General features: G+C 37.8%; 1 protein-coding gene across 3 annotated transcripts; it reads right to left on the reverse strand.

Annotated features, from left to right (window-relative positions):
• Positions 1 to 305: 305 nt before the first annotated feature.
• On the reverse strand, positions 306 to 12,820 carry kras (KRas proto-oncogene, GTPase). 3 transcript variants are annotated; one of them, XM_085461478.1, is made up of 6 exons: positions 12,559 to 12,820; positions 10,275 to 10,392; positions 9,377 to 9,555; positions 7,058 to 7,217; positions 4,548 to 4,663; positions 306 to 2,775 (listed from the first exon to the last, which is right to left on the reverse strand). In XM_085461478.1, exons 2-6 carry the CDS (start codon positions 10,383 to 10,385, stop codon positions 2,658 to 2,660), a joined length of 684 nt encoding a protein of 227 aa, XP_085317604.1. In that variant the 5' UTR covers positions 10,386 to 10,392; positions 12,559 to 12,820; the 3' UTR covers positions 306 to 2,657. The 3 variants fall into 3 exon arrangements, with proteins under 3 accessions (XP_085317604.1, XP_085317603.1, XP_085317602.1); XM_085461476.1 differs by having other exon boundaries at positions 2,711 to 2,774; positions 4,540 to 4,663; XM_085461477.1 differs by lacking the exon at positions 4,548 to 4,663 and having other exon boundaries at positions 306 to 2,774; positions 12,559 to 12,819.
• Positions 12,821 to 13,136: the final 316 nt, after the last annotated feature.

Consider the following 13,136-nt stretch of genomic DNA (forward strand, 5'->3'; position numbering starts at 1 on the left):
AGATGGAGAAATGCGCCTTCAGAGCTGCTCCTTGTCATCTGTAATACTTTTCAAACTGAGTGAACAGTGCCATCTACTGGGAAGACTGGCGAAGTCTTCAAATATCAGAAGAACAAAATGAAATCCTATTTTTAATCACTGCAAATTTGTGTCAATACTGCAGTTACATTCTCCTATTCTCCAGCCGTTCGTTGTGCTGTGATGGAAAAAAAACTAATCAGATCATTCAAATTGAAGAGGAGGAAAAACATTATGAAGGAAACAGAAAAAAAAAAAAAAAAAAAAAAAAAAAAAAAATAGTTGGGTTCCTCTTTACTTTGTTCTTTATTACACATTAAATAGGAGTGGTGAGATTTATGGCAAAATAGACTCATTTGAGATTAGATCACCACTCTACATTGCCCACCACAGGTATGATGTAAAGTGGTCATTCATTCACTTCCCTAAACCTGGACCCCAGTCACACTCGCTGTTCACATACAGAGAGCGGAGCGAAACTCCATTAAAGCAACATTCATGTAGACACAAATGAAATGAAGCACAATTTACAAAATATGCACCTCTCATTATCACAACTATACAAAGGTTGTTAAAATACGATCCAGGTATAAATGATACATTTCAGAAATCAGCTGTTGGCACCCATTAAAAGGAAGAGGAATATTTCAAACATTACAGTAAAACTACTTGTGAAACAGTATTGTGGACAGGAGGGTTCCATAATTAAAAATTGCATCAACAGTTATCATCTACTTCATGAAAGAAAAAGAAAAAAAGAAAGCAAAAGAGGTAATAATAAACTGGGTCAAAATCCATTAATCCTGAAAGCAAAACATCACTTTTTGTGGGAATAACAACGCTCCCCTAGAAGAGCATTTTGTGTATCTCTAGAGTACACGGGGGAAAAATAAATGATGTTTCGGCTCTTCCAACATCTATATGTAGCACCTAATGCAAAGATAAAAGGCAAATTTAAAAAACCCAGATGAGCAGTTTGTAAATACAATGGAAAATGGTGAAATTGGGGTTGACCCCAGAAGGAAACTGGACTTTTTATAATTTTTGTAATAAAGTCAGACGATTTAATCTAAGAACCAATTTTATGGCAATTATTGCCTCATTTACAAACATCCGTTCCGATTGCATCGCCACGCTAAACACATTTTATGAGAGAAAAAAAAAAAAAAAAAGAAGAAAAATTATTTTGCTGGACAATCATTTTTGTTGAAAGGCAAGCCAACAAACAATTTCAACACTCAAGCAAAAGAATCCAAGGAGTAGGAGAGAGAAGGGAAGAAAGAAAAAAACAAAACCCTCTTCGAAAAGCTAAACAAAATCTGAAAATTTATTTGGACAACATTTTGAACAACCTCTGTGACTCCACACCAAGACAAATATTCTTGACAGCTGCGTAAAGGATTCGTTCTGCTTTCTAGCTGCTCACAAGCAAAGAAGTTAGTGCGCAAGACACCTCCGTGGCCTCTTATGTTCTGCTGCTGGACAAACCTTAAATTATGCAGTGAACCTAAACATTACGGTCAAATACGAAGTCCACAAGGAGGAGGACAGCTGTTAACAGCTGTTTTTGAGCATATATTGATGAAATGATTATTTGTCAGGATGAATCAAAACAATCCTACAGTCAAATCTTAGCCTAAAGAAAAGCAGGAAACTTTTAACCGAAGTCAAAAAAGGCAACACAAAATGACCCTCATAATGTGGCTGCTAGTCCCATCTTATTAAGACAAAAATGGGTTCAAATATATATCTTGCTTAGAATTTCTGCTTTAAAAAAAAAAAAGAAAAAAAAAAAGGCAGATTTATTTCTCACAAAAGCAAAAAACTACTTTCAAAAAAACCTGAAAAACTAGACTATGTCCAACCGAGTCAGAGTTCTTTATCGCTGGCTTCGTTTAATCCATCGACCAGAGGCAGTTTACCCATGTCTTCTAGGACATAATTCATGCAAAAAGGAAAAAAAAAAAAAATCTCTCTCACCTCATGGCAAGAACACACAGTACTAAGAAAAGACAAATTAATTAATAACTAATGAAGGTGTTAAAACATTCAGAGATGAGTAGGAGTTTGCATGCATACTTATCAGTGGCATAGCTAAGTCATACCTAGAGGTCGTTAGAGACGGGGACAAAACACGGGGGCTGGGATTGGATCTCATCTGGCTGACTGTTGGTCCTTTCTTCATATCCATATTGTCTACGTGAGCGGGATGAAAATTCATTCTTTGGCATCCCATACTTTTAAAAAGGTCATTAGAGAACATGACCTTTCAAGCAAAGAGAAAATTAACTCACGGTTTAATGAATAATTTGTTAAACATAATTTGCAATGCAATTGGCTCCCAGCTCTGTAAAATGCTCCAAATCAGCATTATCATTTAAAAAAATAACAATCCTAAATTCATCAGGCTCTTGAACCCATATTGTGGGCAACTGGCACTAAACTGAAAATGAAGCTTATTGGTGTCCAAAGAAGCAAATAAGAAGAGAAAAAAAAAAAGAAAAGGCAGAAAATTCAGTTCAGGTTTAGTATTGTGTGGGTATGGAGAAATAGGCTAATAATTTAGTGTAATGTACAAAATGTATTACTTGAACTGTTCAACATAGTTGCATTTTTTTGTCTTAAAAGGGAATCATTATTCACATAATTGTACACTTTGTCTTGGACTTCTTTTTCTTCTTTTTGCCCTCCTTGCTCATCTTCTCCTTATGCTTCCGGATTTCTCGCACTAACGTGTAAAAGGCATCGTCGACGCCCTGGAAAACAAGCAGAGAGTGTGCACCGTTAGAGTTAAGAAGCTTTGTTCATGACTGCACTGTGTAAACTTGTCTACTAAAAGTGAATCAAAATCTCCAAATAAAAAGTCTGTCCATTTTAAATACACCGTTTTCTGATTAAGTGTACATTCTGTAAATGAGACACAATTCGGGGGATCAATCCGATTCGAACCATTTAGGACATGCTGAATAAAATGTGTGTTTCAGAATAAAAGTCAGTGGTGCTTCCACTGACATCAAAGACAGTGGCTGCAGTTACATGGGCTTCATTTCTCAATGTCATCAGCACAGTCTGGCACCAGTACAGGATTTAAAATGTATGTACCTGAAGTATTCATAAAATATAGTTCCAGTGGAAAAGATGCACCGCTGGGAAAAGTGCTCTCACAAGCAATGAATAAACAAATTTAAATTAGCCCTTTTAAAAAATAAAATAAAAAAATAATAATAAAAAAAGAGTTAAACGGGTAATAAAACTTTGTTTTGTTTTTATATAAATACACCAATTTATTCTGACAGAGGTATTTAAATTAGGCTTTTATTCTCTCACAAAGATCCTATTCAGATTATTGGTGAGTAACAGGCTCCATGGAAATGCAGCAAGTGTCGTTTTAATGGCACACTGACATAAATGTGTGATGAACATTTTGAACGGTGTGTAAATGTGACAATAATCTGTAAGGAGCAGTAGAGTAAAGAGCCTGAGGCCAATTTAAGGTTTTGACAAAGACAGCAGGAAAACAAAACAGAGTAAAGAAGAAGGGATTTATATCAGCAGGAAAAATTGCCTTAAAACCACACGCACACAATTTGTTGACTACACATCTCTGCCATTTTCTCAAAGCGCATCCTTCGCAGAAACACATTCCAGCAAATGATTCAGTCCAATGTTTGCAGTAACATCCTCTAATCACACATGATGGCTAAACCAGCCCAAAAACCCCATTGTTCATGCTGATTTCAGCCCATTAGGACACTTTCACACTGGTAGTCTGAATCTAGGAACGGTTAGCCTGGAAATCTGACTGTGTGAACACAAGTGCAGACCCCTTTCCAGGTTGACTAAAAGGAAAAGGTCTGGCTGCCAAAGTGCAGAAAGAAGGTTTCTTTCATTATAGGAAAATGTATTTCAGTAGTCGTGTTTGGATTAAAACAGGACAGAAAACAGACTCCCAGCTTTACAGTCGGAAAACAAACCCAAACCTGGTGCTGTGTTAGTTTTTATGCTCGAGTTGAGCAATAAGGTAGGCACTTGTTTGGGTTTTTTTGTAACATTTCTCACTCTATGCAGACTGTTACTTCAGTCGTGCTTTTTCTACTTACAGCGTTCAATTTTTCTGACATCTCTCAATAAGCACAGTCATCATTCATAATGGAAATAAGGGGAGGAAAAAAAAAAATCCCCACCCCTATATGAGGAAGGCATAATGCAAATGTCCACCAGTGTGAAAGTAGACTAGCTTGCATAGATCAAAGTTCTTTAGGCTCAGTAAACCAATCCAGTGTGAAAACAAACTCAATAAAATCAACCATGATACACAGAAACACTGAAAGGACAGGAATCATCAGCTGCCTCAGCCTCATGTTAGACTCACACCACAGCCCCAATAGAAACCAGCAGGTTAGCTTTGAGAACATGTGAAGCACCAGCTCCTCACTGAGTGTCTTCTTCCATTTCCTTCACCACAATTCCCACTAACAACACACACGCAGAGCTGGTGGGTGTGCGGCTGCATACACTTACCCCTTCACATCACAACACACTTTTTAAGCTTGACACAGCGCGGAGTCTTTTCTTCCTTGCTGATCTTATTGACCCGGTACAGCCTGATCTCCCGTACCAGAGTGTAAAAGGCATCTTCCACTCTCTGCAGTATGAAACACAACTTTCCTCAATGTTGAGGAATACACAGGAGGAGGGGGGAGGACATACTATTTGGATGCATTTGTTACAAACTACAAATACGAAGGAGTAAAGCAAACTGGCGGTGCAGGTCTACTTGCAAAGTTTGCCCTGCCTAATCCTCTGCATAACACTTTATTTCAAAATCTTGGGATATGGATGAATATAAATGTTGATTCCCCCCCCCTCCATATCTTTAAAAAGATAATTTGAGTGTTTTTAAGGAGAGGAAATAAATATTAAGTCATTCAGAAAACAAATACTTTGATTCAGTATGTTGCCTGACCTGACTACTATTAAGCAATGATGCACTGTAGTCTCCTTACTTTTCCATCCACATTGAAACTGACAGAAGCAGTGTATTCAGCTACATCAGTCCAAAACAAGTGCAACGCATTGAGTATATGTATACAATTGTAGTCAGAAGTTTTAATTCACTTATCATGGGCATGAATGTCCTGATAATTTTGGGCCATTATTTTTTTCTTTCAATTGATTGTACAGCATACATCTTTAAGCTTGAGCTTTGAGTTCATTTTAGTTTTCTCTAATCCACACAGGCTCAAATACAAAGACACGCCCCCACTAATATTTGGCTAAATGTCCCTTCTTGAGTTGCACCTCAACCAGACACCAGCCATCAACACGCTTCTGGCATAGTTCTGGCTGGATTGCTGACCACCCTTCTTGGCAGAATTTGTTGAGTTTGTGTAAACTTCTGACCACAACTGTAAACAGACAGTGGAGAGGTGTAATATGGTGCAGGAGTGGTTCAGAATTTTGATTACCAGTGTGGCTGCTCTTATTTTCACCTTCTGAGTACATGTATGCAAGTGTTCTGTGATGGTAAATAAGATCCCTGAGACATCTACTGTAGTGAGGACTAAGACAAGGCGGCTCTCTTTGCTTTAGCTTGTGGTTTTATATCTGCTTGTGGACAGATTGTTATGAATATGATACCTTTACAACTATGTAAGACGCAGTTAAACTTTACAGTCATAATAAAAATGTCACAATACGAATATATTTGCTTTTTTTTTTTTTTTTTTTAAATTGCATATTTAAAAAAAAAAAAAAAAAAAAAAAAAAAAAAAAAAAAAAGCAGCAAAGCTCAAGCCACCAGATTTTAATTTAGCCAATTATCCCCTCTGGCCTCTGCACCACAGCCAATTTTAGATGATTCAGTGAAAATCTCATTTTTAGCAGATGCATTTGGGAATCTGAAATGGAGTTACCATTACTTCCAGCAGAACAAGCTTAAATGCTTCTCTAGAACTTTATTTTTCAAGATGACAAATGCGGCAAGCAGGGTAAGTCGTGAGCGAGGACTGTGTTGGTGTGTCCAAAACCTCCTTCGTTATTCATGTAACGTGTGCAAGTTCCAAAACTGTATGCCGTTTTAAAAACAGACACCTTCCAAGCTTGCAGTGGGCGAGTGGTAACAGTATTTGTTTGGTATCATTTAAAAATTGTATATTGTGCCCATCGTGCATTTCCAGAGAAGATTAAATTATTTAAGAGTAGCCATGAGTGGCTTCAAATAAATGTAATAGTTCCGGTTCTAATAGAAGCAGCACTGTGTGGACACTGAACTTCCCTGCACCAAAAGGAACTATGATTCACCCCAGATCAGAGAACACTAAAATGCACTTACAGATCACTCCAATAGCCAGTCTGCTACCTAAAGCCATGCCCACAACACACACACCACTGATATCACAGCAAAATCTTCCAAAACCCCAGACACAGCAACCAGTAAGCAGAATCATTAACCCTCTGATTAATTTCCGACACTTTGCCCTTTCATGCAGAGTCCCTGACACCGATTTGCTGATTATTTATAAAGCAGGATCCTTTGCAGGTGGGCTAATAATGATTTAATTCACATATCCGTGACAAAGCAGCATGCAATGATTACATTGTCACCCATTAAATTTAAATTAACCAAAAAAGATTTAATGATGCACAGCGTGTTACCTGAGACAATTTCAAGCAAGATAATCATTTAAGAAAAAACAAACAAACAAAAAAACAAAAAAAGGGACCAACAGAGATAGCAACACAAATCAATAATCCCTCATGATACAATCACATTCTTGTGATCCATTTCCCAAAATCATCCAGCTGTGTTACCAAAATTACCATTAGCTTACCTTTTCTGAAAAAACAATTTGATACGAAAGGAACATTTATGGAAATGACAAAACGACCAATAACCCTGAGACCACATGCACCTCCACACCATTTAACATGCTCTCCATACCTCCAGTTCAATCCCACAACAGTTTAGTGACAGAGTTGACAAATGAGCCACTTTGAGTCTTGAGGACAACACTCAGTCTGTTGTTGGGATTCTCACCTGTCTGGTTTTGGCTGAGGTCTCAATAAAGGGAATGCCGTAGCTACGTGCTAAGTCCTGAGCCTGCTTTGTGTCCACTGTCCGGGACGGGAGGTCACACTTGTTCCCCACCAGCACCATGGGGACGTCCTCAGAGTCCTTCACCCGCTTAATCTGTTCTCTACACATTCACAGCCAGAACAGAATTGCAGTTTTAGTTTCATTTTACTTGTGTAGTACTCCATTGGCTACGTAATACGATGTTAGAAAACACTGTACAAACAAACCACACTGAACACACAAAACACTTGTAGTGTACAGAATGACTTTCTATAAACTGCAAGTGTTGCTGTAGTTTTCAGAAACAAGAACATTAATGACTTAAGCTCAGCCCCTTACAGAACACTGATACACATATTCTGCTGTAGTTGTAATTCCTACAGTGTTTTTGTACATTTTAATAGAAGATCCCATATATTTACAATATTTTAGTATATCAGTAAGTTGGGGGCGGGGGGGTTGCTACAGTAAAAAAATAAATAAAACTAAATAAATAAATAGCAATGATACTGGTATCGATATTGAACCGTTCGATACAGTGCTTTCGGTTCGGTACGCATATGTATTGAACAATAAAACATTTATTTATTTTATCAACTCTTCTTCTGACGATGCTGTCTGTGTTGAGCGCTCAGTGGATCTGTGTTCGACTACCCCGCCTAGGCTGCACTGTCGAGTGCAGATCCACTGAGCGCAGCGCAAGCTAGCAAGACAGAAGCTAAGCTCCTTGCAACATGGCAACTGCCTCAATGCTACCCGAAATTGAACCTCCCCCACCCTCATTCAGATCTGGCGTTTGGAACTATCTTGGTTTTCATGTGAAGCATGACCCTGATGGTAAGCGCGTCATGGACAAAAGTAAAACAGTATGTCGGATAGAGGTGGGAATCACCATACATCCCACGATACGATATTATTGCAATTTTTTAAAATATTTTGCAATAGTTAGATTCTGTACATAAAGGTAAACTTTATCAATATTCATTTTATCTAATATCAAAGTCTCGCACTCAGTCTTTCTCTCATTTCAGTCAGTTTTATTGTTGACAAACTGAACGGTTTGTATTACAGTCTAGTCCAACTTAACTGAATGCAACCATCTGGTACAATTATAGCTATTCTGAACTATGCAATTTGTGAAAACTATGCACCCCATTCAGCAACTGAAGAATTTGAAAGTAAATTAAAACAAAATATAATTTTACATTAAATAAAAAAAGTTTTAAACTTAATTTAAAAAAAAAAAAAACATGTCTTAAATTAAAATAAGTAAACTGTCATGTTTATTGCTGCCAAAAAAAAGTTAAACACATTTGGACAGTGAAGGAATGTCAGGATTCTTGCTCAGAAAAAGGAGCTGATCAACATGCTCTGAAGTCAGAGCACAAAAACTTTTTTTGTAACAAAATATCGATTTCTGCTGTCCCTGTATCGATACATTATTAGCAAACAAAATATCACGATACTACACAGTATCGATTTTTTTCCCCCACCCCTAATGTCGGATGTGCCACGCAATGCTCAATTTGTGGGAACTAGTGCGTTAGCGCAGTTAGCCGTTTACGTGTTGACGCCGTCCAGCCCCACGCACGGAGCGATCCGCGGTAACTTGTTAACGGAGATTTGACGCGTTATGGTGTTAATGTCATTTTAACAAGATTAACGCTGACAGCACTAGTGGGAACAACGAATATGACTGCACATTTACACCGACATCATCCTAGTGCAAAGACAAGTGGAAGCAGGCAAAAACAACAAGCACGCATGCTACAAACTTTAGCCGAGTCATTTAGACAGCCTTTAGCACATGATTCTCCTTATGGGGACCTGATATGTTTAATATGCTGCTGAGAATATACCCCAGAAGAAGGCTATAGTATAGCTTTTATTTTGGAAAGAGCCATTTCTCTGTAATAAACTCTCTTTTCCAAAGATGAGTGATTTCTCGATCAGATAGATTTATTTTTTTTATTTTGTTGTTTCAGCAACATTAAATTTAAAAACTGTACTTTTGAGTTAAAATATACATTTATAATTTTAATAAATTAAAAATTAAAAAGGCATGAACATTTTTTGTATCGAAAAAATATCGAACCGTGACACCAAAGTATCGAACCAAACCGTGAATTTTGCGTATCATTGCACCCCATATATATAAAAAATATACATTTTTATATATACACTTTAGTGACTTCAAAATACAGCATGTTATTTCTTAGTTTTAAGTAAACTACTACATACTGGTTACAAAGACATGAGGCAATTTCTCCCCTAGCTCACCTATAGTGGTGAATGTCTTCAAAGGACTTGGTATTGTTGATGGCAAAGACACAGAGGAAACCCTCCCCTGTCCTCATGTATTGATCCCTCATGGCGCTGTACTCCTCCTGACCTGCTGTGTCCAGGATGTCCAGTAGACATGTCTCTCCGTCAATGACTACCTGCTTTCTGTAAGAGTCCTGGAAGCAAAACACATGAGAATCCTGGAATTTAGTGGTTTTAAGAGATGTAATACAATGAGATGATAGCTTATTTAATAATTTTTAAATAGATTTTAAGTTACTCTAAATGTGTTGGCTGAGTGTGATTTACCGATGATATCGCATTTTTAATCTAATAATTACGATACTTAAAGTTATGAGATGATTTCAATAAAAGATACCACAGGGCATCTTCTGTTCACTACACCAGTAGGGCACTTCATTTTTCAGCAGACCTCATATTACAATGAGCTCATTTCTACCGTGTCGACGTACTCCAGCTTTTTATTACACTGATAACTACACTCAATCCCATCTAACACAAATAATTACTCTTTGCTCCAGTGAACAGCCATACCTTTGGATGCCATCTTCTATTTAATCTATATCAATGGTCTAACCTCCAGCAACAAATCAATAATTGATTGAAATCATGATGGGACTTAGTTTGATCACTGGCCTTTTGAGAGCTCGGGCAGGAAGACATCCATTGAAAGTTCTAGAAAACCTGTTTGGAGTCTCTCTTTAAAGCTTAAACCAGTAAAACCTGTTGCAACTCATTTTTGTGAATATATACACACATATATATATATATATATATATATAAAAACAGGACTTACAACTTGTGCTGCCCCCTTTCATATGTCGACACATACACAAAGACACAGGAACAGAATCATTCTATATTTTTCCTTTACCTCAATGGTGGGGTCATATTCATCCACGAAGTGATTCTGGATGAGCTGAATGGTAAGTGCGCTTTTGCCAACGCCACCAGCTCCCACCACAACCAGTTTATATTCTGTCATGATTCACCTGCAAGTTAAAAAAAAAAACAAAAATACAATCTCATTATATGATTATCTTCAGTGAAAGTCAAATGGAAAGTATTAGTTTATCTGGTGCACAATCAATGCCTCGTGCATTTTCCACTTAAAACAATTTTACAATCTAATCGCATTCAAACATTGTCATTTCTGTACAACAACCCGTTTGTTTACTGGAAATCTGCACACTCAGGACTGGCAGAATGAGAAGATATTAATATATGAACACCACTTCCAGTGAATAACTCAACTCGCCCTCAGCTATTCGTTTAATAACACACCTGAATCACTGGGAAATTAGATTTCACACCAAGTTTAGTTTGCTTTTCACAGAGAAAATGCCCATTTTAGTATTAACCAAGAGGCTTGTAGAAGAAGCTTGCCACAAACACAATAGATGGTTAATCTGCATGTGTTTGTATGCAAATGGAGGGTATAAACAGAAAAAACCCAAATGGATTCACAAAAAGCTGCTATATTATCAAATATTCTTTAAATAATCAATTGAAATTGCTGTCTCTGAAAATTGTCAGAAACATCAAACGTGAAATAAAATGCATAAAGATGAGATTATGCGTATATATAATTAAATGTCTAAATTCAGTAGTGTTTTCTGAGTGACAGGTCCACAACAGACGCCAACCCCAGGCAGAAATCCATGACATTACATTAAGGCTCCAAAATTGACAGGCAACTGGGAGGGTCTCTGCTGTCTGTCTGCTGTGTGGAGCGGAACACATCAATAGTAGTTGCTGGTCTTTTCAGAGGCTACAGCACAGAAAGCTCAGCTGAGCCTGCAGTCAGGGAGGAGTGCCACTAAATATTATTGCTATGTCTAGAATGCTATGCATTTGCCCAACTACTAATAAACTAGTTTGTGCTCACAACACTTTTCTTTATAAAATTGTCCCCCATTATTTCATCTACACACTAAGTGATTTACACATGTCATTGATGAGGATGCCATCTGTAAAGAAACAACCTCATCTTTAACCTGAACAGACAAGACCAATTCCAGTGTCAATGGAGATTCCTCTGAGTGTGCCACATGGCTTTCACGTCTCTATGTCTATGCTGTCACTTTGCAGCATACTAGTCAGTGAAAGTGGAAAATGAATGAATACAGCAAGCTGTCAAGCAACAAACAACAATTTAAAAATAAGGAATTTAGCTCTTGTACTCCAGTAAGAAAATATAATTTGCGTTTTAAGGATTGAGATTCTTTTTTTTAATTTTTTAATACAGTGAATGATATCTGCTTCAAACTGTGGCAAAGTTTTGAAGCTGTGGAAGGTCGATGGAAACCTTATTTCCTTAAGATAGGAGTGTGCCACTCGTGGCTGTAGCTTGCCTTAAACTGAACCCATTAATGGCATGCAGTGCATCCAACTTTATGTTGACATTCCTGAAATCAAGGACATTCCCAATAGAGGAAGAAGAAGAAAAAAAACCCACTGAACTGAATATCACTGCGGGAGAAAAAAAATATCACCTATTTCACAAGAAGACTTGTCGATATTTATTAGCAAACATATCGTTATGCTAGTTTGGAACGGTTAGCCGGCTACGTGATTTAGCTTTTCAATGAAAGACCACCTATCATGCTTCAACAGGTAGAAGCATCAGTAGCATACTTAAAAGTCAACAGGGATTTTGATTTAAATTCACCGCTTTGCGACTACAGGGTTACCATAAAGGCTGTGTGAAACCGTCTGAGCACCGGGCTGCTGTGCTGCTAGCAAGCTTAGCATTGGAGCTCGCCAACAGCCTCGAAAGTAAACTCACCATGAGACCACATCAGCTAACTTAACGTATTATAAAAATGTAATTCATTAAAAGGAGCACTGGCTGCACCGCCTACCCCGACACACTCGTTATCATTCATTCAAAGGGGAAGGGTGCCAGATTTTGAAGCCGCCATTGGTAAGCTAGCTCACAGGTCTGCGTTGCAGGGCCAGACGGTAGGTTAACAATTGGGCGTAGTTAAGTTCAAAAAACCGAAAATGAATAATACCACTATAGCGGTGTTGTTTAGTGTTTAGATAGCGGGCACGGTGACCGACTAACTACATTAGTGAAAACAATGTTTCGACAAGCACTACCAAAAAAAAGGAAAGGGGGCCCAACATGTAATAATCTCCTCCATTTGTTTTACCTTTTACTGAGTGGAGTTCCGCGTCCGAAGTAGCGACCGAGTCAAGCTGATATTCCTCTCGTTTCACACGATCTCTGCATTTCCTATTTCTCACCAAAACCCCCGCATTTAAGTTGATCTGTCGTCGGTTCACAAGCAAGAGAGAACATGCGAAAAAGTGAGCAAATTAATCGATTGAACTTTCCATTTGATCCAGCGCCCCGGCCTAGCTGCTCCGTCTGGCCTGCTTTACGCGTATATGGGCGGATACCAGGCGTACTTTTACCCATAAACCATAGCAGGATTTCAACCGGTCTGGGGCATTTATCTCTCGATGTGTGTATGTGTCGCAATATGAGTTGTAATACACTGTACTTTGTCATTTGTGTGCGCATTGCGGCTCTTTTACAGTTTTCATTTATGACTAGATTTATATAAGCACTGATTATTCTACTAGTAGTGGAGATGTTACCTGTCTTTTTTAATTCACATATGTATGTTTTTAAAATTATTATTTTTTAACCAGAGTGAGAGGTTCATATCAATACTTTAATGATTGAAATGATTAATGATTTCATTGATATACCCACAAAGGTCAC

Source organism: Copadichromis virginalis, linkage group LG7 (assembly GCF_057382275.1).
Source record: "Copadichromis virginalis isolate Kocher_CV1m ecotype Utaka linkage group LG7, C_Virginalis_male_GT1.1, whole genome shotgun sequence".
Classification (NCBI taxonomy): Eukaryota; Metazoa; Chordata; class Actinopteri; order Cichliformes; family Cichlidae; genus Copadichromis; species Copadichromis virginalis.